This window comes from Ambystoma mexicanum, chromosome 6q (genome assembly GCF_040938575.1).
Source record: "Ambystoma mexicanum isolate Mex_15411 chromosome 6q, UKY_AmexF1_1, whole genome shotgun sequence".
Taxonomy (NCBI): domain Eukaryota; kingdom Metazoa; phylum Chordata; class Amphibia; order Caudata; family Ambystomatidae; genus Ambystoma; species Ambystoma mexicanum.
The window spans coordinates 1,074,936,229-1,074,956,442 of record NC_090937.1 but is presented as its reverse complement, the minus strand read 5'-3'; the positions used below and the strand labels follow the sequence as shown (position 1 = coordinate 1,074,956,442).

The 20,214-nt window shown below is 41.9% G+C and overlaps 1 protein-coding gene across 3 annotated transcripts in view; it reads right to left on the bottom strand.

The window, feature by feature from the left end:
• AASDH (aminoadipate-semialdehyde dehydrogenase) overlaps nucleotides 1-20,214 on the bottom strand; it is an 853,386-nt gene that overhangs the window by 391,468 nt on the left and 441,704 nt on the right. For all 3 annotated transcript variants that reach the window (XM_069631618.1, XM_069631617.1, XM_069631619.1), the window contains exon 9: nucleotides 5,451-5,643. In XM_069631618.1, the coding sequence (XP_069487719.1) occupies nucleotides 5,451-5,643 (193 nt within the window). The remainder of the gene's footprint in view (nucleotides 1-5,450; nucleotides 5,644-20,214) is intronic.

Here is a 20,214-nt window from a genome sequence, read left to right as displayed (position 1 = left end):
TGCATCATTTTTAATTATTGGCTGTTTTTACACTAGATTTTGTTACTAATGTATTCATTTTAAAGAAAAGTAGTGTTTACCAGTTTACAATGAAACTTTTCACACCAATTTCTCAATATAAAAAAACATCACATTAATAAAAATACACAGATGGAAAAAAAAAACAAAAAAAGGAATAGCAGAGAAACAGACAAACGTTAATCAATTGAACAATCGTAACATTACTACTCAGAAGAGACTACTACTTGCACTGTTTTGAGTCAAATTTGAGGAGATTTACTACCTCACTAAATCCACGGAACTACACCTACTTACTATGGAGTACAGTACATTTAAAAACAAAACAGAGGGGACCATGCAAACCCTGCAGTAGGATTAGTGTACATGCTTATTCGACTGTCATGCTGCAATTATGATGTGTATTGGGGTGGTACTGCAGTAGAGACTCTGCATTTATTTGCATTTAGAAATAAAGGACTTCATGCCCTAGAATGCATGTGACATATGAGCGTGTTCTACACTCAACAGGCTCCTCCTATAGGTTGTCTTTTTCATTTTAGAATGTGACTCTTAAAATATGACTTCGAGTATGCAAATGCGATATGAAAGGCATTTCATACGGTACACAGAAACAATATTAACTTCTTGATGGCCCTGCTCTGCTCTCCCCCACAGCACTGGATTCTTCGAAAGCGTTGTTGAACTGAAGCTGTCCGCCTCTCGATCCCACCTGTGTGCCGAGCTTGGAGCATACCTTAAGTTTTCCCTCCTACTTTTGCTCATACCAGACTGCTGTAAGCTACACAGTAATATTCTGGCCATCTGTCAAACGGTGCTCTACACCTTTTGCTCCAGGCTGATTTTCAGTTGTCAAGAGGACTGTGCAGCGAGAAATACAGTGCACCTTCTTAACAGCAAATTGCTTTGTTATATACTCATTCAGAGATCAGTTATTTTATTTGATTATATGAATATTCCAGCGAGATATCAGTATTTGTGATTAATGGTAGGACTCAAATCTTAGTGCAAGCTCATAATGATACCTGGGATAACACGGATCAAATTGCTACCTTCGACATTGACCACAAGACCTTCTCACTGACCGCAAAAGAGCATGGCACCTGCAAGCTGCCACCAAAAGCCCCACCACTCACTCCTCCATCCTCCTGTGGCACCATTCCCATCTGCAAAAACATTTCTATCTTTATCAATACAATTCTTTTAAAGATCAGAACCAATCTACCCGGTGGAAATTATGCTCTCATTCACTTCATCTATCTCCATGTCCGTTAGATCATCAGAAACATAGCAGTCTCTTTTGAAAGTCTTCTCTACAAATGCTCCATAAACCCTAACACCAATTTATTTTTGTTTTTTTTTATTCATCCCGTCCCAGCGCAGTATCATTTCTACAAGAAGATTTTATCACCAGCATTTAATCCATCACAAATAAAGTCCTGAATATTTGGTTGCACTGTGCATTCAAAACCACAATGTTGTCTTTCCTTGCCATCAATCCACCGTGGGGGACATAGTTCCAATGCCACTGTCTCTTACGTCTCTCTCTTGTACTCCAGAGAAACTATGCTTTCATGGACAGACTATTTCCTCCTTTTAATCAAGATTTCCAGACAACATGAATTCCAAGCTGATGACTAAACACAAAGGTGACCCCATCCCAGTCCGACCCATAAAATGGGTCTAGAATTTCAAGGAAATCTACAGCTCAACATTGGGCGGCCAACAGTCTGTAGGTGCAATCCTGCGGAACCTCAAACAAGAAATGTCTAAAGTGCCTGATGATACCGTGAAACCAGAGACACCTTCACTGAGGATTGAATTCAAAAGCATATGCATAATTCATATAGACTTCCAAACAAGGACCCCAGAGTGGACCACGAAGAACTGTATTCACTACAAACCGTAGTGAAAACTACAATCCAGTAACACGGCTTTAGTAAATGTGCCAAATCGGAAACACCACAGAGAATCTGGTTTCTCTTTTCTCTTAACCAAGCTCTGGCACTGTATCCCCAAGGCAGCTATGGATAAGAGGAAAACCATCTAACCACCTAACCCTCAGTCCCTGAAACCTAGTTATTCAAAGTACACACTAACAAAGCACTATTAAAGACACAACTAAACCCAATTACCTTATACCAACAACATACCTCCCATTCCCAGAGTCTTTGTCCAGTCATAACAGTTACTGCTTTTTCTCATCAACATGCTGCATGTCAAAACACAGTGCCTCCACCACAGAATTTGGGACACACTACCCTTTCGGATCGGTCACACTGCACGCAACACAGAGCTTCAACCACAGAATTCTGAAGATCCGACTCCTTTGGGTCACTGACACTGCAACCCTTAATTTGAACCAGAAGACGTTTTTCTCCGGGACAAACATTTGAACATTTTAGTGCAACTTAAACACTCATCTGGATCAATGTACTCAATGTTTTGGAAAAATAGGCACATGTAAGTTGATCTAGTACATTAACTACACATATACCTTTCCTTATAGAGTTACTACTAGTGATCGGAGCTAAATCTAGAACAAACTTGGCCAATCAATGCTGTCAATTTGTATTACTGCACAACAACGTCTAACCTCGCATGGAATTTGGTGATAAACCACTGCTGATAAAAACCCATATCAAATCCATTAATCTGCCATGAACTCCTTTCATTCCACTCTGTTACAGTAATACTACTGCCTTTTCAGAACTTCTTTTAACTCTTATTCTAGTTAATCTTTATCTGTTATACAGACACGTCCTTACTCAGTTCAAGCACATATATATCCATCACGTTCTCAAACAAAACTATCACCTAAGCCTTCCTGCCTTGCCAATTGCAGTCCTTTATCTCCCCTACTCTTTCTACCGAACTATTTGTAATGTCTTGCCTATCACCAAATATAATCTATGTTCCTGTACTGTCAATTCTCGCTTAAATCTAGTTTTGGAATATTTTATTAAATCTCATGGAGTACATCAGAACCATCGTATTGTCTGGTCATAGGTCTAAACTGTATTCTGCTGCTTTAAACCCTGTGCATAATCGTAGTTTCTTGAACACTTGTCTCTTCTACTGGCACCTTAAGTACATCTTCTGCTGGTTATCTTTCTGTGTTTGAAACTGATCCAACTGTGTCTCTCTGTCTGGGCCCCGTTATATTCTCTATTTTACAGGTTTTGCCATGATTACCATGTGCCCTTTCCTCTCCAAATGCGTTTCTAATAAAAATAGGTTGATGATTTTCCGATCTGTTCCCATCAATCCCTGTTGTTCTGGCCTGCAATCAGCCAGATGGCTTTCTCCATCTGCTATTTTCTCTTTTTTTATGTTCCCTGTATTACTCTGTTCTAATAGCCTTTTTTAATCGTAACCTTCTTTCACTACTTTCTGACCGTTCCGACAGCTGCCTCCATAGATTAACATGAAGCCAATAATCTAACCTCTCCGTACCCTTCAGAGTACAAGACTTCAGATTGGCTCACTTGTTCTCTAAGATCACACAACTACTGTTCCATCTTAAGGCTTCTATTCAACCTCATCAAGTCTCCCTTTTGCCTTCAGAATTCACCCTTCTTCAACTGTACAAGTTGCATTCAGAAATAAAGACATGTCACCAGTCCTACTGTACTCTCCTCAATGTAGACATATGAGGACACTGGCCACCCCATAGTACTTGCTGTTCTTGTTTGTTATCTTTTAACTCAATAACATGTTTTAATCCCCTTTCTTCAAATATCTGGTCTGGCCCTGCTGTACCTCTTCTGAGCACCGATCGGAAAAGCCAAATTCTGCCTTCTGCCCACCTCTAATCTTTCAATCTCCATGCTGAAACATATCTGTAAAACGTAATATTTTATCATTACCTGTAGCATATGCATAATCAGCAGAACTTCAAAAGCCACAAACGTCCACCTCATCAAACAAGACTGTTCTTATTTTACACATTTTGTAAGACCAGTAGCTGCACAACAGTTTTATTTTTTCCCCAACTATTTTATTGATATTTTGGATATAAATATGAGGCAAACATGATGTCAAATGTCAAACAATATTATGTGAAAACCTACTCTTGATTACGTGACAGGCCCCAGTCTTAAGATGATGAACAAAAACATAATGTTCACTATGGTTACACATGCATTTTTAATGTTTGTTTGAAGAGAAAGAAAAATAGCAATCCGATTGTCAATATACAGGCACATCTGTACAAGTCGGGACCACTGTAGCTAATTTAATTATGTTGAGGATGTATAGTGTGAAAACTGTGGACAATATGATTTAACTTGTTGACCCTGAAAATAACACTAACATAGCACCACATAACTTTTTTAAATAAAAGTTGTCAAGAGACGTGGCAACTCTTCTCTTTTTGTTTTAGAATTTGCCGTAAGCACACTGTATCCCTGAGGAAGATGAGGGAGGGATAACTGGAATGCTTTGCTATCTGTAAAGCAAAAGGACATGGTCTTAGAATATATGGCTAATCCAGCATCACCTCCCACACGTTAAAACATGTGTTGATTATGGACTTTATTCATTCTTGTCTATGGGATTCTTGTTTTTTTTAAATCACTTGGCATTTTGAAATTATCCATTTATAGAAGAAATTGACGTGTAACGCCAACGTATGATATAAATACTGGTGTATTGACGAATTTGTACTTAATCATGCAGGTGAAACAATACGTGACATGAATATAATGTGATAGAGATTAGGATGTGAATATTTCTGTATTTAACATGTAAGGATGGTTAAAATTAATTGATATAATCAATACTCTTTTCAAGTCGTAAATTTGTTAAAACACAATCTATTCACAGGTTTGCAGATCATTGTGTTTCATTTGAAAGTATACACAGTGAATATATTATATTTTGGTACAATACACAGCTCACACCCCTTTTTATATCAGAGTTGAGGTAAGAATCAAAAATAATAAATAATAGTTAACAGGATCTGACACTGAAGAAAAACAACAACATATCATAGTGCTGAAAAATGTACAGTGAATGCTTGATTATCAGGCATCCTTGGGAACCCAACGATGACACATAAGCAAATATGCTGGATACAAAATGTCGGTTACCCAGGCGACAAGGACAGAAAATAGAGCAAAAAGGTCAGCAAGCAAAGCATCCTTGCTGTTAGCTCGGTTTACTGGGATCTACTGGGATTTTATCATACAGCAGGTTATCCGGCTTGGAAACTTTGGTATACATCGTTTCATAACTGAAACCGTTCTATAGCCGGTAATCAGAAAATGCCTAATGTTCTGATTAATAATATGCACGTTCACAAAGCTTCTACTGTATTTATTTTACCTGATTGAAGGGTGTTTCAGGTTGAACTACTCACCAAACTGGAATATATCCTAGAATATAAGCATGGCATGTAGAGATCTTTCATGCATGTGTAGTTAACTTACCATGGGATGTAAGAGGCAGGGCTTTAATTTCCAAAATATCGTCCGGGAATGCATAGCTACTCAAATGTTTTTGAAGCTTAGCAAACATGCTGTTCTTATCTATAGAGCCCTTGGGTACAACAAAGAGAACCAATTTTTCTTCTTTGTACCAAATTATTGCACAGGTTTCCACTTCACAAAAACCTTCTATTACCTATAACAAAAAATAAATTGCTAAATTATGGATATATTTATCACAAAATGCAGTCATTATGTGTTTAAAATCATGCACATTACAATACATGTTACAGTGCCATGTGCATTATCCAACCTAGAAATCAACGATCACTCCCATCAAAATCTGTCAACGCAAACAAAAAAAGGCATGAACCTGACTTGCTTTACATCTTCAGTTTAGACTGTTCTTCACACAGGAATTTATTGGTAAACTGTCACAAGTTAGTATAACATCTTTATTCTCGCTTTCCTAAAAAATTGGAATTTGTATCCACTCCATCTTAAAATAACACTGCATTTATAACTGCAACAAACAAAGACATGCTGCATCTACAGATTCTGAATTGCCTACTCAATACTCCTCTCACTCTTTTTGATCCATGTAAATCTCTCCATAAGGAGAGGATCCCAAATAATAAAGTAATGTCTTTGGTAGCGGTACTTGATGAACTAGATCCTCTTGAGAATTGAAAATCTAATGGAACAGTGTGTGGTAATGTACAAATAGCAAATACTACACTTTATGGCGATCTGATAATACTTTGTTGCAGGTTTAGGCAAAGTGCTCATATTTTTCATGACTACCAGAGACTTGTGTTAGCTGCAACGTAGTTGTGAAGGGGAGGGTTATAGGAAGAAAAGTCTCACCATCAGCTTAATGATAATACTTTGGTGGAAGGTAGCAAAAGACCAGGTGTGCCAGACCATTGACAAACAGCTGTAGGGTTTTGTATACAACAGCACTAAGTAACAAATGCTGAAGTGAATGAATCGAGCAAATGCTTCAGAGTTCACAGAAGTATGGTTGACGTGATTCCTTAGGAAGTAAGCAGCTTCAACCAGATACTGCCAGAGGACAAACACACATGCAGTGGGAAAATGATCTCCTTCAAGAAGGCAGTGTTTTTTGGATGGAAGGGTGCTTGGCATTGTGAGATTGACATGTATGTGTCATCCATGGATCTCTTAGATCTTGTTACACTTAATTCCTTAACCCTTCCCCCAGATCTCCTTTATGTCTCAACACAATAACGACCAGATGGACCATGTTCAGTGGTGTTTTTTATTTTTGGCCAGAGAAGGACAAGAAAGTGTAATTACAGAGTGCAGTGAATGCATACAAATGAGCCTTCAATAAATCAGAAAATTGACTAGGTGGATAGAGTGAATATTCATAAAACAGAATGTAAGAAAGTAAGACTGACAATCATGTAAAGAGAGCTGGTGGGTAGATGGGGAGATTTAAAATGTGAAAGCAGCACTGCTCAAAATATCAATCAATATTAAAGGGATTTTTTTTAGTGCTGACCATTGCAAACCTATGTTGGGAGGGTGAACCAGTGCCTCTGTATGCCTTAAGAAGTACTAGGTGCAGTGTGGTAACAACTCGGATGTGCATTAGATGTACGTAAAAATACTATTTGTTTGTATGATGTGCAATGTAAGCTGGTACGATATTTCTTTAGACTAATACACTCTCGTCAGAGATCCGTGGGTAACCTAACGGTCACATGTTTAAACCTCAGTGGGTCCACTTATGTTCTCATCATTACGAGGATGCGAGTACTACTGAGTTGGGTAATAAGAACACATGTTATCAGCACTTAGAGATAATTCATATCATTGTGTAGGTTATGAAAGTTTACTAAATATAATTAAGAACTAATATAAGAAAAAGTGTGTAAAACTGGGAGGACTCATTATTGTTTGAAAGAGGAAGAGACCGAAAAAACGCTTTGTAAGTTAAGTCAAAAAGTGGGCACAAAAAATAGATTAGTATAGAATATTTTTGAGGAGTTGCAACTAGGCTCTACATGCAGGAATGCAATGAGGCAACTGGCAGGAGGATATAAAATGCAGACAAAAAATGATAGAGGGATGAGGAGGGGAAAAGGGGGCAGGGAGGTGGGGAACTGAAGAACCGACTGAGACAAAGATTTATGCCTAGTAAGATGTGGTCCACATAGTTGGGAAAATGGGGTGCCACTTCTAGGGTAGTGTAAGATAGATGGAATCAGTTAGCCATTGGGAACTACACAGAATGAAGTTCCACTTATTTATATAATTATTTTGACTATTTTGAATAAGATGTTTATTGAAAGATTACGTAAAATCAATCTAAAGAGTCGGAATATGCAAGAAATAATAGAAATGATTGAAGTCAATATTATCATCATCATCATCATCATCATCATAATGCTTTTATTCGGAATTCACCATAAAGCACAAACACATTTTACACATATAAAATCACTGCTTGCATAATCAATATACAAAACTGGGCATTCAAAGCAATTGATAGAGACATTACATTAAAGTTCAATCAATCTTGACAATATTACCATAAACCAAACACAGAAAAAACATAGACAAAGTCATTACTAAAATCGCAAAAAAGGCACTTTAAATTATTAAAACATTAGGTATGAGATTGATAAAATTATATTAGAACCAGGCCGGACAATGTGTTTCAAGGAAAATGGGAAGAATATATAGAAGTAGACTGTTATGAGCCTTTATGTCCCTAATTAAGACAACGATTTATCAAAGCAATATACCAGATTAATTCTGGGCCCTTAAATAGAGTATATCGACTCTTGCTCTGCTGCTCCTGCATGGGCTCCCAGTAAGAGATTGTATTGACTTCAAAGCTCACTGCCTTATCCTAGTGGCTTCTGTAAAGGCGCACTCTCAGACAAAGTACAATAATACCTCTATACAAGCACTATGAGATGCTGAGGTTGTGAATCACTAGTGGTTGCAATCTTCACAAAACAAAAAAAAAGATAAAGGTTTAGATGCTGGTAACCATCAGGAAATGGAAGACTTTCTATTTCAGGAAATCCTTTGCACTCAACTGCTAGCATTGATAGCTATACGGTTGTCATGGTTTTGAACATTTGCTCATGAGAAATCTCTGATGCCCATTATATTCTAATGGTACCACTTACTCTGCTTCTCTACCTTCCCATTGCCCTTCTCGTTTGGACGTTGATGTACTAAGTTCTTCTCCCCACTTCTTGCTCTTAGCACTTAACTAACCTGAATGTTCTTATGACTGCGAGAGACTAAGTTCTCTTTTTCCTCTCTCTTTACTATGGGGCCACTAGGAAATGGCAATGCTTGTGGTTAACGCCTTATGATATGATATTTTATTTATAGCGCGCCTATACACACGTGTTTGATGAAAAGCCCCTACTGGTATAAGTGGAATTAAAACTAGGCATGAGTTTGATCACATGGCAGTATATGCAGACATGACAAAGGTTATGACAGACGTAAAGAAGATGAACTATGAATAGGGAACTGCTTAAGGAGGATCCCCACTATTAAGTCTAGTGAGGGGAAAAATGAAACAATACATTAACAATAATACAAATTCTTAAGAACCTATCTGGCATACCCCCAGGCTGTGGTTAAGGACATAATTAATTAATGGCGACGCAATAAAAAGAGGGAAGTACAAAGAGAGGATTATTTAATGTGAGGGACTGTATTGCAAACAGATTGTAAATTTAGATTGTATTTGTCAAAGGTGTGAGTCCATTTGCTAAAAGCGAATATGACCAAATAACCTGTTCTAAAGGATGTAACCCACATTGCGTTCACTCACTCTGATTTACCAACAGAGAAGAACAAGTTACTTACCCCGGTAACGTTCTTTTCGATTGGATGTTCCTCCCACGTATTCCTCATCTTATGATAATTATCTCTCCAGATTCAGCTGCTTTAGAATTTATTTTCGACAGGGGCGCTGTGTGCCGTCTCGTCGAGTCGATGCCCCTCAAGGGCCTCTGTTCGACTGTCGACGTCATCCTCAGTATAAGTAGCGCACGCTGCGCCGGTTGGTTGCAGTTCCGCACCCGCACCCACCCCCCCGAAGAGAAATTACCAAGCGTACCATAGACCGAAGGCTCCAAGAAAGCGTAAAGTTTTAGAACAAGTAAATTGAACGGCGGGGTATGCTGGGAGGGGTGAAGAGGAATATGTGGGAGGAACATCCAATCGAAAGAACGTTACCAGGGGTAAGTAACTTGTTCTTCGAATGGATTGTGTTCTCACACGTATTCCTCATCATATGATAGACTCCCAAAACAGTAATAATTTGGTGGTGGAAGTACGAATTAAATTTTGTTCTAATCATGGACCGAATGAAGAACCGCTTTTGCAAATTGTCCTTCCTGACTGGAAGATGAATCCAGTCAGTAAGGTCTCACGAAAGTGTGAACAGACGACCAAGCTGCCGCTGAACAAATGTCTTTGATTGGGACACCTCTTTGACGAGCAGCAGAGGTTGCCATGCCCCTTGTGGAATGTGCCCTTAGGCCTTCCGGCGGGTCCTTGCCCGCTAATCTGCAACATTCACCAATAGCCAGGATGGTCCATCTGGATATGGTTTGTTTTGTAACAAGTACACCCAATTTGGGGCCAGAATAGCCAATGAATAATTGGTCATTTTGGTGAAATGTAGCCATTCTAGATAGGTAAAAACTGACAGCCCGTTTTGGGTCCAGTCTATGTAATCTTTCTTCCACCTTTCCTGGATGGGGAGGGGGCTAGAAAGTTGGTAAAGTGATTTTTTGCGACAAGTGGAAGTCGGAGACTACCTTAGGTAAGAAGGTTTCATCTTGAGAATAACCTTGTCTTGATGGAAAACTGTATGTGGAGGTTAATAGGAAAGAGCATGCAACTCGCTTACCCTGCGGGCTGACTTTATTGCAATAAGCAAAACAATGTTGAATGTTAAAAGTCTAAATGGGCATGAGTGTAAAGGCTCAAAAGGAATGCATGTCAAACATCTAAACACCAGATTGAGATCCCATAAAGGGACATTGTATATAACTGGTGGAAATAAATTAGGAAGGCCTTTTAGGTATTGAACAATCAGAGGGATATTAAAATATGAATCCTCCTCTGAAGAGCTCTTGAAAATAGATAGCGCTGCCAGGTTACCTTTAATTGGAGCCCCAGATTTGCCAAATGTAACAAAAAGGAAAGCACCATAGGTGTGTCACATAGAAAGGGATCAAAATTCTTATCCCTGCACCAGCTGCTGAACTTGTTCCAACGACAGTGGAACAAAGATTTTGTTGCTGACTTTCTGGCTGAAAGCAAAATCTCCATTACATCGTCCCGCTGGTCCCAATCCTTGTATCTCAGCCTTTCAGAAACCATGCATGAAGGCTGAGTGTATTAACCTCTGGATGGAGAACCCGAACTTCCTCTTGCGAGAGAAGATCCTCTCTTTGTGGAAGACATATTGGAGGACAGATGGACATGTTCAGAAGGTCCGGGTACCACATCCTCATGGCCCAATCTGGAGCAATTAGGATCATGGATTTCCCAAACTTTCCCAACCTCCTGATCACGTGACGAATGAGAGACTGGAGGAAACGTGTACAGGAGTGGAAATTCCGAGTCCACCATGAACACTTCCCCTAGAGCTCCTCTTGGAGGAAATTCCCTGGAGCATTTGCACTTCCGGAAGACACTTGTCACAAACAGATCCACTGCAGGGGTTCCCCAAAGGGTGAAGATCTCCTGAAGGACTTCCTGAGCTAGTTCCCACTCGTGGGAGATTGTGCTCTGCCTGCTCAGAGCACCCCCGCTGTGTTCTCCTCTCCGGCTCGGTGAACTGCTGATAGGGAGATTCCATCTTGAATTTTCCCGAACCAAAGATGCATTGCCTCTCTGCACAGTGGTAGTGACCCTACGCCAGTGATGGCAAACCTTTTTGAGCCCAACTGCCCAAATTGCAAACCAAAACGACTTATTTTTTTCAAAGTGCCAACACTGCAATTAAACCTGAATAACGAGGTTTTAGTTTAGAAAAAACAATTCGTACAGTTTTTCAAACTAATTAACAGCTTTTGTTTAAAAAGAAACACACAATAACAGAGCTTTCCATTAAACATTTTTTTTATTGAAAAAAAACAAAAAAAACAAACAACAACTGTACACGTGCATGTATTTTTTTAAAGACGCCTTTTGTGGGCACAATTAATGTGATTTTTGCTGTTGTATGCATGCTGATAACTTGTCAATCCTTGGCTCATACTCAGTTTAAGAGCAACACATACAGCACTGAGTTCATCTGGTAGTCTATTTCTGGCATCACATTTGATATAATTCAATGCTGAAAACAGCTGCTCACAAGCATAGGATGACCCAAACAAAGAAAGAAAAGCAATCCCAAGTGCTTTCATTGACTTAAAATTATTTGGCAGAGAATTCCACACTTTAAGGATTTCATTTTCCGAACTAGCAACTGTGCTGTCCTCTGTTATCCCTTCACACTCCATCTTCTCAAGTGTTGCACGCAGGTCATAGAATTAATTTTTCCAGATAGAGCTTTCTTGAAATTCCAGTAGCTCCATTTCAAGATTTTCTAAATCCAACCAGTGCAAGCAGGAAAGATCAAGTTCTTCACATTTGGCTTTATCTGGAGATGTAAGAAAACACAGGGTTGTCTCCATCTTACGGAACTGTAAAAATCTGTTACTAAAATTCTCCTTTGCAACTACTATAATGCTAGAAAATTCCTTGTAGATTTCATGATGGTTTGGATTGTCTGTAAATGTAGAATTTTCTAAATGCATTTTTAGATTTGGAAAATATTTCAGCTGCCCTTTTTCAAGGTCTCTTTCAAAAACCTGCAGTTTTCTCTCAAATGTTCTGATATCAGAAAACATCCTTTCTGCTGTTTTCCCTAAACCTTGCAGTTTTTTGTTCAGTACGTTGAAGTGTATTGTAAAATCAGTAAAAAACATGAGGTTGGTGAGCCAGGTCATATCAGTGAGCTGTGGATATTCCTGCCCCTTTTCATTCATAAACAGCCTAATTCTCTCCAAGACCCTTCCTCTGCTTATATGCTCTGCTGAATATCGTCCAATTTTTTGCTTCTTCCCTGCTTCTTGATGTATAATACAATGAAATTGAATGACTGGATGCTTTGCTTCTTTAACAAAAAACTGTATGAAAGCAGATGTTACCCCCACCATGGAAGGTGCCCCATCATTAGTAACTGAAACCACTTTTTCTGGCCTTATGTCTTGTGACAAAAAAGCCTCCATCACAGCATTGTAGATATCTATCCCTTGTGTTCTTCCAGGCAAAGACACCAGTTTCATGAGCTCTTCTCTCATGGTGTCACCAACAGCATAACGCAAAATTACTGCTAGCCTTGCATGATTATTTATATCTGTACTTTCATCCAAGCACATGGAGTAACAGGCTGCCTTTTGTAAGTCAGTGGTGAGCTGCTGACTAACATCACTTGCCATACGCAGGGCTCTATCTTTAACAGTATTTCCGCTAAGTGGCATTTCAGAGATTCGTTGCTTAATTTTGTCCTTGTTTGGGAAATCATGAAAAAGGGAATTACTCACAGCCAACATGGCCGTTTTGATAAAATCGCCATCAGAGAGGGGCTTCCCATGTTTTGCTATGCACAGTGAAATTTCAAAGCAGGCAGTTGCCAGATCATTTGTTTTAGAAAGATAGTTGCAAAAACTACAATACTACGATACTGGCAGTGATATTTCCTTAATTTCCCATCAAGAAACTCTTTTCTTTCAGCTTTACCAAGTTCCGTAACACTTTTATGGTTGGTATCAAAATGACGTCTGACACTTGATGTGCGAGATACAACACTTTCACTACACAGAACACATAACGCTTTCCCATTGTGTTCAATCACTCCAAATGACTGTGTCCAGGCCTCTTGGAATGATCTTCCACTATCTGTTTTTAATTTTGCCTTCTTTGATGTACTCATTTTTGGGTGTTCAAGTCTACAAAAAACACAACATTTTTAAAATAAAGACGGATGAAGCACCCAATACAAATCTATCCCTACCTACCTATACCAAAAATATTATTGCAACATAGAAGAGGCAGATACACATCGGCCAATGTCCTGTGAAACCGCTGACACCGCTCTGCTGGGTCTGAAAGCCGCTGTAGATACAAAGGGCTGGAATGGAAAAAAAAAATGTTGTCCATAGGCCAGGACACGGGTTCAAATAACTACCATATGTTATATATAGCTCCACCTTAAGGTGAATTGGACTCCAAACTGTGGCCCGGGAGCCAGATGTGGCCCTCTGCTTGCTTTTATTAGGCCCATGGGGCACAGATTTATCCACCGATACTAACAATAGGTTATAATCCCCCCCCCACTCACACCAATGAAGGGGCACACATTCCTCCCAATGACACCAAAGATAGGGCCACAATTCCCCCCCAATGATGTTTCCCAATGACACCTATAATGAGGCACATATACACCAATGAGGGGGGAAAATGTTTCACAATTACACTAATAATGAGCCCTTTTTTTTTTTTTAGATAGAGCAGCGCCGCTCTAAGAGTAGTAAGTTAGTTAAAAAAGGGCTTTACTCAGTTTATGGCAGAATACTGCAGAGTATGGGCAAAATACTGCAGAGTATTGCATAGTATGGGCAGAGTATTGCACAGCATGGGCAGAGTATTGCACAGCACTGCATAGTATGGGCAGAGCATTGCATCTCTCTCTCTCTTCCCCTCTCCCCTCGCACTGTAGGGCGTGCGGGAGCAAGATTCTTTGGGAGGACGTCCATGGACGCCCTCCCAGAATAAGCCGACCGTGCTGTAGCCATCTTTTGGCTATGGCCCGGTCGGCAATTGGTTATAGAACTTACTTGATTTGCTGGAATGGGTGTGGGGTCAGTCCCCGGTTGCTCCGTTCACTCCAGTCGCTCCTGTGGGGTCTGTGTGTCAGATGATATCCCACGCAGGTGTGTCAGATGATTGATAGCGGGGGGCGTGGCTTCAGTGTTCTCTGGGGAGGGCTCTCCCCAGAGAACTGTGGGAGATGTAGTCCGTGGGAGCCAACGCCATGATTACAGTGTATGACTGTAGTCACGCCATCACTGCCCTACACCTTCTCTCTTGTTGAGGTAGTACATGGCCACTATATTGTCCGTAATTCTCAGGACATTCTTTCTCCGTACAGAGGGCAGAAAGGCCTTCAGCGCTAGTCTGATTGCCCTCAGCTCTGAAAGGTTGATGTGTAGTTTGGACTCCGAGGGAGACCAACGACTGCTGATTGTCAGATCGTTGGTGTGGGCTCCCCACCCTGTGAGTGAGGCATCCGTCACTACCGTTTATCGCCGGCCATGGGCGCCAAAAAGATTCTCCATTGAGAATGTTGTCCTTGCAAGCCCACCACAGAAGGTCCCGAGAGACTCTGCTTGAAATTTTCAAGTGGTCTGACATTCTGCCTGAAAACTGGGACCGTTGAGTCCAAAGAGCCAACTGGATGGATCTCATTCTCAGGCGAACCTCTGGCACCAGGAAAATGCAGGATGCCATGAGACTGAGCAACCTCAAAAAAGTTGAAGGCCGGAAGATGCTGAGAATTTGGTAACCATCTGCAGAATGTGTTGAGCTCTCACCCCGGGTGGAAAGGCTTTTCCCGGGGAAGCATCCAGGACTGCTCCAATACATTAGAGTCTTTGAGATGCTATCATGTCGAACTTCTTGTAATTGAGGAAGAAGCCAGTCTTTGGGGAGAGAGAGAGTGGCAGGTTACGCTGTGATGTTCCCAGGCTTGTTTGGGAGAACAAGCCCTGATCAGCCAATAGGCCAGGTAGGGGTTGACGTGAATACCCCCTCTCCTGAGACTCGCTGCCACCAACGCCATCAACTTGGTGAAAACCCTTGGGCGAAGGTCAGCCCGAATGGCAGAACTTGAAACTGAATGAGAACCGCCAACTGCAAACCTCAGGTACTTTCTGTGCTTGGGATGGATGGGAAAATGAAAGTAAGCATCCTGAAAGTCCAATGATACCAACCAGTCTTGGAGTTGGAGAGCCTGAAGGATTTGGGAAAGGGTAACCATCTTGAACTTGTCCTTCTTGAGGAACTTGTTAAAGTTTCTTAAATCCAAGATGGGTCTCAATCCTCCGTCCTTTTTGGGAATCAGAAAGTATCGTGAATACCAAAGCGTGTTCCTTTCCGCAACAGGTACATGTTCTATTGCACCTTTCTCTGGCAGGGTCAAAATTTCCTGCACAAGATCCGATCTGAAATTTTGAAAGAGCCGTTCCCCAGTGGATGATCCAGAGGCCTTTTTCGGAAAGGAAGGCAATAACCTAATAACCTTGGGCTACAGTTTCCAGTGCCCAAGCATCTGAAGTAATGCCTCGCCATTTGTTCAGATGCTGAGTAAGTCTGCCTCCCACCAGGGTCTTGTGAATCAAGGCCTCAGAGTGGTTTTGAGGTGGCTGAAGCGGCAACTGATAGCAAAACTGCCACTGCTTGGGTTGGCTTAGCACCTCTGCCTTGTCCACCACGAGGGAATCTTCTCTGACCGACGTGTCCTCTTCCAATTGAAGAGTATAATCGAAAGGACTTACACCTCCAGGAAGATGAGCCAGAGTAGGGGTGTTGAGGCTGTCTAATAGTGGCGCTAAGGGATTTAGCCAACGCCTTTGAGGTCTGCAGCTTTTCCAAACTCTCATCCGCCTTGCTGCCAAACAGCCTCGAGCCAAAGGGCATGTTGATTAGTCTAGCTTGCACATCTGGTGCAAACCTGGACTTCCTCAAACATCCAAATCTGTGTAACATTGTACTAGCTTCCATGGATCTACTGATGCTGTCTGCAGTATCCAGACCTGACTGGAGACATTCACCCATTGTCTCATTACCATCCTTGATGATTGCCAGGAAGCCGTCCCTTTCTAGGATGGGGTCAGCCGCCATAGCTACGCAGTCCCACACGGTACACTTAAACCTTGATAAGGTACGAGTTACATTAGTTGATTTTAATGCCATACCGCCAGCAGTAAATACCTTTCTCACCCAGGCATCCACTCTCTTATCATCCCTATAAGGAAGGATGGATGGGTATGCTGACCGCTTGGTAGATGTAGCAGCCTGAACCACCAAACGTTCTGGTGTTGGATGTTTAGTCAGATACTCTGGGTCGCTGATTGATGGTCTATTTTTTTGCAACATTTTTATTTACTGCAGCTGCAGTTTCTGGTGTCTCCCAATTTGTGGAGACCCGCTTTTGTAATGCAGTGTGAAATGTCAACATTGGATCTTTCTGCGGACCCTGATCCAAGATATCTGTCATGTCATCCTGATCAAAAGAAGGGGTAGGCCTGCTCCAGCCTAAAACTCTATAGCCTTACTCATTAGTCTCCTATATGAGGAGTCAGCGTGTTCAGTAAAATCTGGTTAGCCAAATTGTAACTCGGCAGAGGTATGTAACCCACTGGCTGACTGAAGGTTGTCATATAATTCATTTAATCTAGACTTATCAGAGATCAGTTCATCTGGCACATTAGGGGTGCCACATTGTAACCCAAATGGTGGTGCGTTATCATCTGAAGGTTGCTCATATTCATAGATGGTTAAAAAAGACTTTTAGGCAAAGGTTTGAAAACCTTTTCCTGGACTACAACTGGCTTCGACAATTTCAAAGTAATAGTCGATATTGACTTCGAAGTCGGGATCGCCTTTGTCGGCGTCTACTTCGATACTAGTGTTGACGGCTCTGACGCAGTTAGCAAAGGTGTCGATGTCTACTTCTTAGGTTTCTTCGACTGAACCCTCGATGGACTGGGTTGTTAACTCGTCGAAGCCCCCGATGATTTCTTGTCAGATCTAAATTTTTCCCGATGCAGAACCGGCTTAAGGCGCGGTTTCGAATATTTTGTCTTCGACTTCCCTTAGTCGTCTTTTTGCAGATCGACAGTGGAATGGGCTTTCTGCTGGTCCTTTGAGTAGGTCGAGGCTACATTCTCAACGTTTTTGAGCATTTTATTACGAAACTCATCCCGCTTTGCTGTGGAGTCCGATCTAGTTGGACACTTTTTTACCTCAGCCGAGGAATCACTGGAGGTAAAAGGTGACCTATGACACCGTTTCTTGGCCTTCTCCTAAGGTGACGACGACGGAGTGATCGACTTCTCGATCGAGACCATTTTGATTTTTTACAATCGAGAAGCATCCCTGGAATCATCTGTCTTTTTTTAACTCTTCAAAGGATAGTTCGAAGGCAAGCTCCCCACCGCCAATTTGCCTTTAAGTCTCCCTGAGAGCCTTTTCGGTCATCGCCTGACAGGAGCCACAGTCAGAGGTACGGTGACCGGTACCAAGACACCACAGACATAAGCGGTGGGGGTCAGTGATAGACATTGTCGATCCACAGTCCTGGCACTTCTTGAAGCCCGTCCTAGGCATTGATGGAGCCAACAGGGGAATACATTTTCGAAATGAAAATAAGTACCGAAGTTCACAGAAGAAACGAAGCGCACTGTAATTCTCTCAAAGCATTAGCACGGAAAAACGGAACTGAGGCCAACGGTAGCTGCTACTTCTACTGAAGACGTCAATAGTCGAACAGAAGCCCTTGAGGGACATCGACTCGAAGAAATGGCACAGCGCCCCCTGTTGGAAAATGTTTCCGAAGCAGCTGAAGAGATAATTATCATAAGATGAGGTATACGTGGGAGGAGACAATTCATTAGAAATATCCATTTGTATATAAGCACCAAAATGCCAGAAAATTCAGTTTGTAGAATATAATCAACACTAACCCCAGACATGTGTTTCTGCCTTATTGAGGATCAATGAGGTGCAGCATCTCTCTGCTGAAAGCACAAAGAGCAAGGTTTCCTTGATGGGATTCCCCTTACTAACTTACGGTGAAGTCCAAGTGTTTAAAGGAATGGTTCGGTCAGAAATGTTTATTGTCCCTACGGGTCGGCCATGTGTTTTTAAGCCTAAGTCGGTCGATATTAGAAACATTTCCTATGGACCTTACCCGAGTTTTCGTCCATTAAACACACGCGAAAAAAGGCAGCAGGGCGCTGCCATTTTGTGATAATTCTATCACTTGCCCCATCGCCCTGCGTGACCTGCTTTTGCGGCACTAAATCATATCCCCCACCCCTGAGACTCATCAGCAGACGCGTACCGCCCATTTCGCAACGCCAAAGCACGTCTCGTGTCAACATTCACTGCGCTTCAGCTAATGACGTGTCGCCATGGAAATGGCAGGACGCCTCTTTACTCAATAAGTATAAACAGACCGTTTGACAACACACAGCAGCAGATTTTCGATTCCATTCCTCTCTCTGTGTTACTTTGAGTATTCTGTGACTCGTTTCTGTGCTCTGGTCAGCTACCTTTGCCGCTTGTAGCCCGTGTGAACACCTGTACCATCGCTATAAATTATTTTAGTTTGTTTACCACACAATGGCTACAATAAAGCCCTACCTGTACGAGCCCGAGTATTCCGAGGAGGAATTTCTGGCAAGAGAAAGCTGCGTAAATGATGGGGCTTTGGACGACAGTTGGGCGGACGTTTCAACAGATGAAGAGCCTGGACCTAGTCGCATGGACGGTGTTTCCAGCTGGTGCATATGCAATCTGTGCGAGCTAATGCCAACTGAGGACCAGAACTGCTGCTGCTGTGAAAACTCTGGATGCGTGGCCTACATTTCGGAAGGCAAGCCACGGCCACAATGCATCACCGAGCTGCCAGACTTCAGGGCAGCCTGCCTCACACGTTCCGTGTTGAGGATAATGATGGTGCTTATGCACGAACTTTGCGCAACTGTTCATCCTCGTAATCCGAGTAACGAATAAGTATACTCTGGTTGTGATGCCATTACTATTTCATGGTCGTCTCCTATATTCAAAATTACATCTACATATCATTGTAACGCATGAAAGTCGTTCAATAGTGTGCAATGTCTAGATAGCATTTGTCCGAGCAGAATGCCATTAGTTACAAGAATTGTCATTGACAACAAAGGTTTAATAAAAGTATCTTGGTCATTTAAAAACAGTTTGTATCATTCTTTTTCACAGGCGGTACAGGCTGGTGGCTTACCGTTCCTTTACATGGTGGCTTCACGGGAGGCTTGGACACAGCGTTCGAAGAGTAATACCCGCCTGTGCCGTTGGTGCCATAAGACAAACTTTCCCCAGTGACAGCTGTCAGTACAGGGGATTTTCCCTCGCTGTGCTGCAACCTGACCTGTACAGTGTGTAAAGTTTTGTATTTTGTGCCATCAAAATAAGAAACAAAATAAAAAAAACACATATTTTAACAACGGTTGTTTTGATTTTTTAAATGAATCAAGTGTGTCTCCATTCAAGAGTCTTCCTGTGCCTTGTCTGCACGCCCACTGGCCCATCCACCCCCCCCTATCAAAGGCAGTTCGCACCCGGGGATGTGTGCTGCCATGGTGTGCTGTCAGGGGCGATAACGGCCAAGGTGCCAAACACCATGTACACTTCAAAGCTTTCTATCGTGCATGGGTGATTGTTCCCATGTCCACCTTCAGACCCCGTGTCTCCGGCCAGAATCCCCCCTAACGCTGGTCGCCCCCCTGCAATCCACATAAGTGTGTCTCCATTCAAGAGTCTTGCTTTGCCTTGTCTGCACGCCCACCGGCCCATCCACTCCCGCCCCTATCAAAGGCGGTTCGCGCCAGTGGATGCGCGCTGCCATGGGGGGCTGTCAGGGGTGCTTACGGCCAAGGTG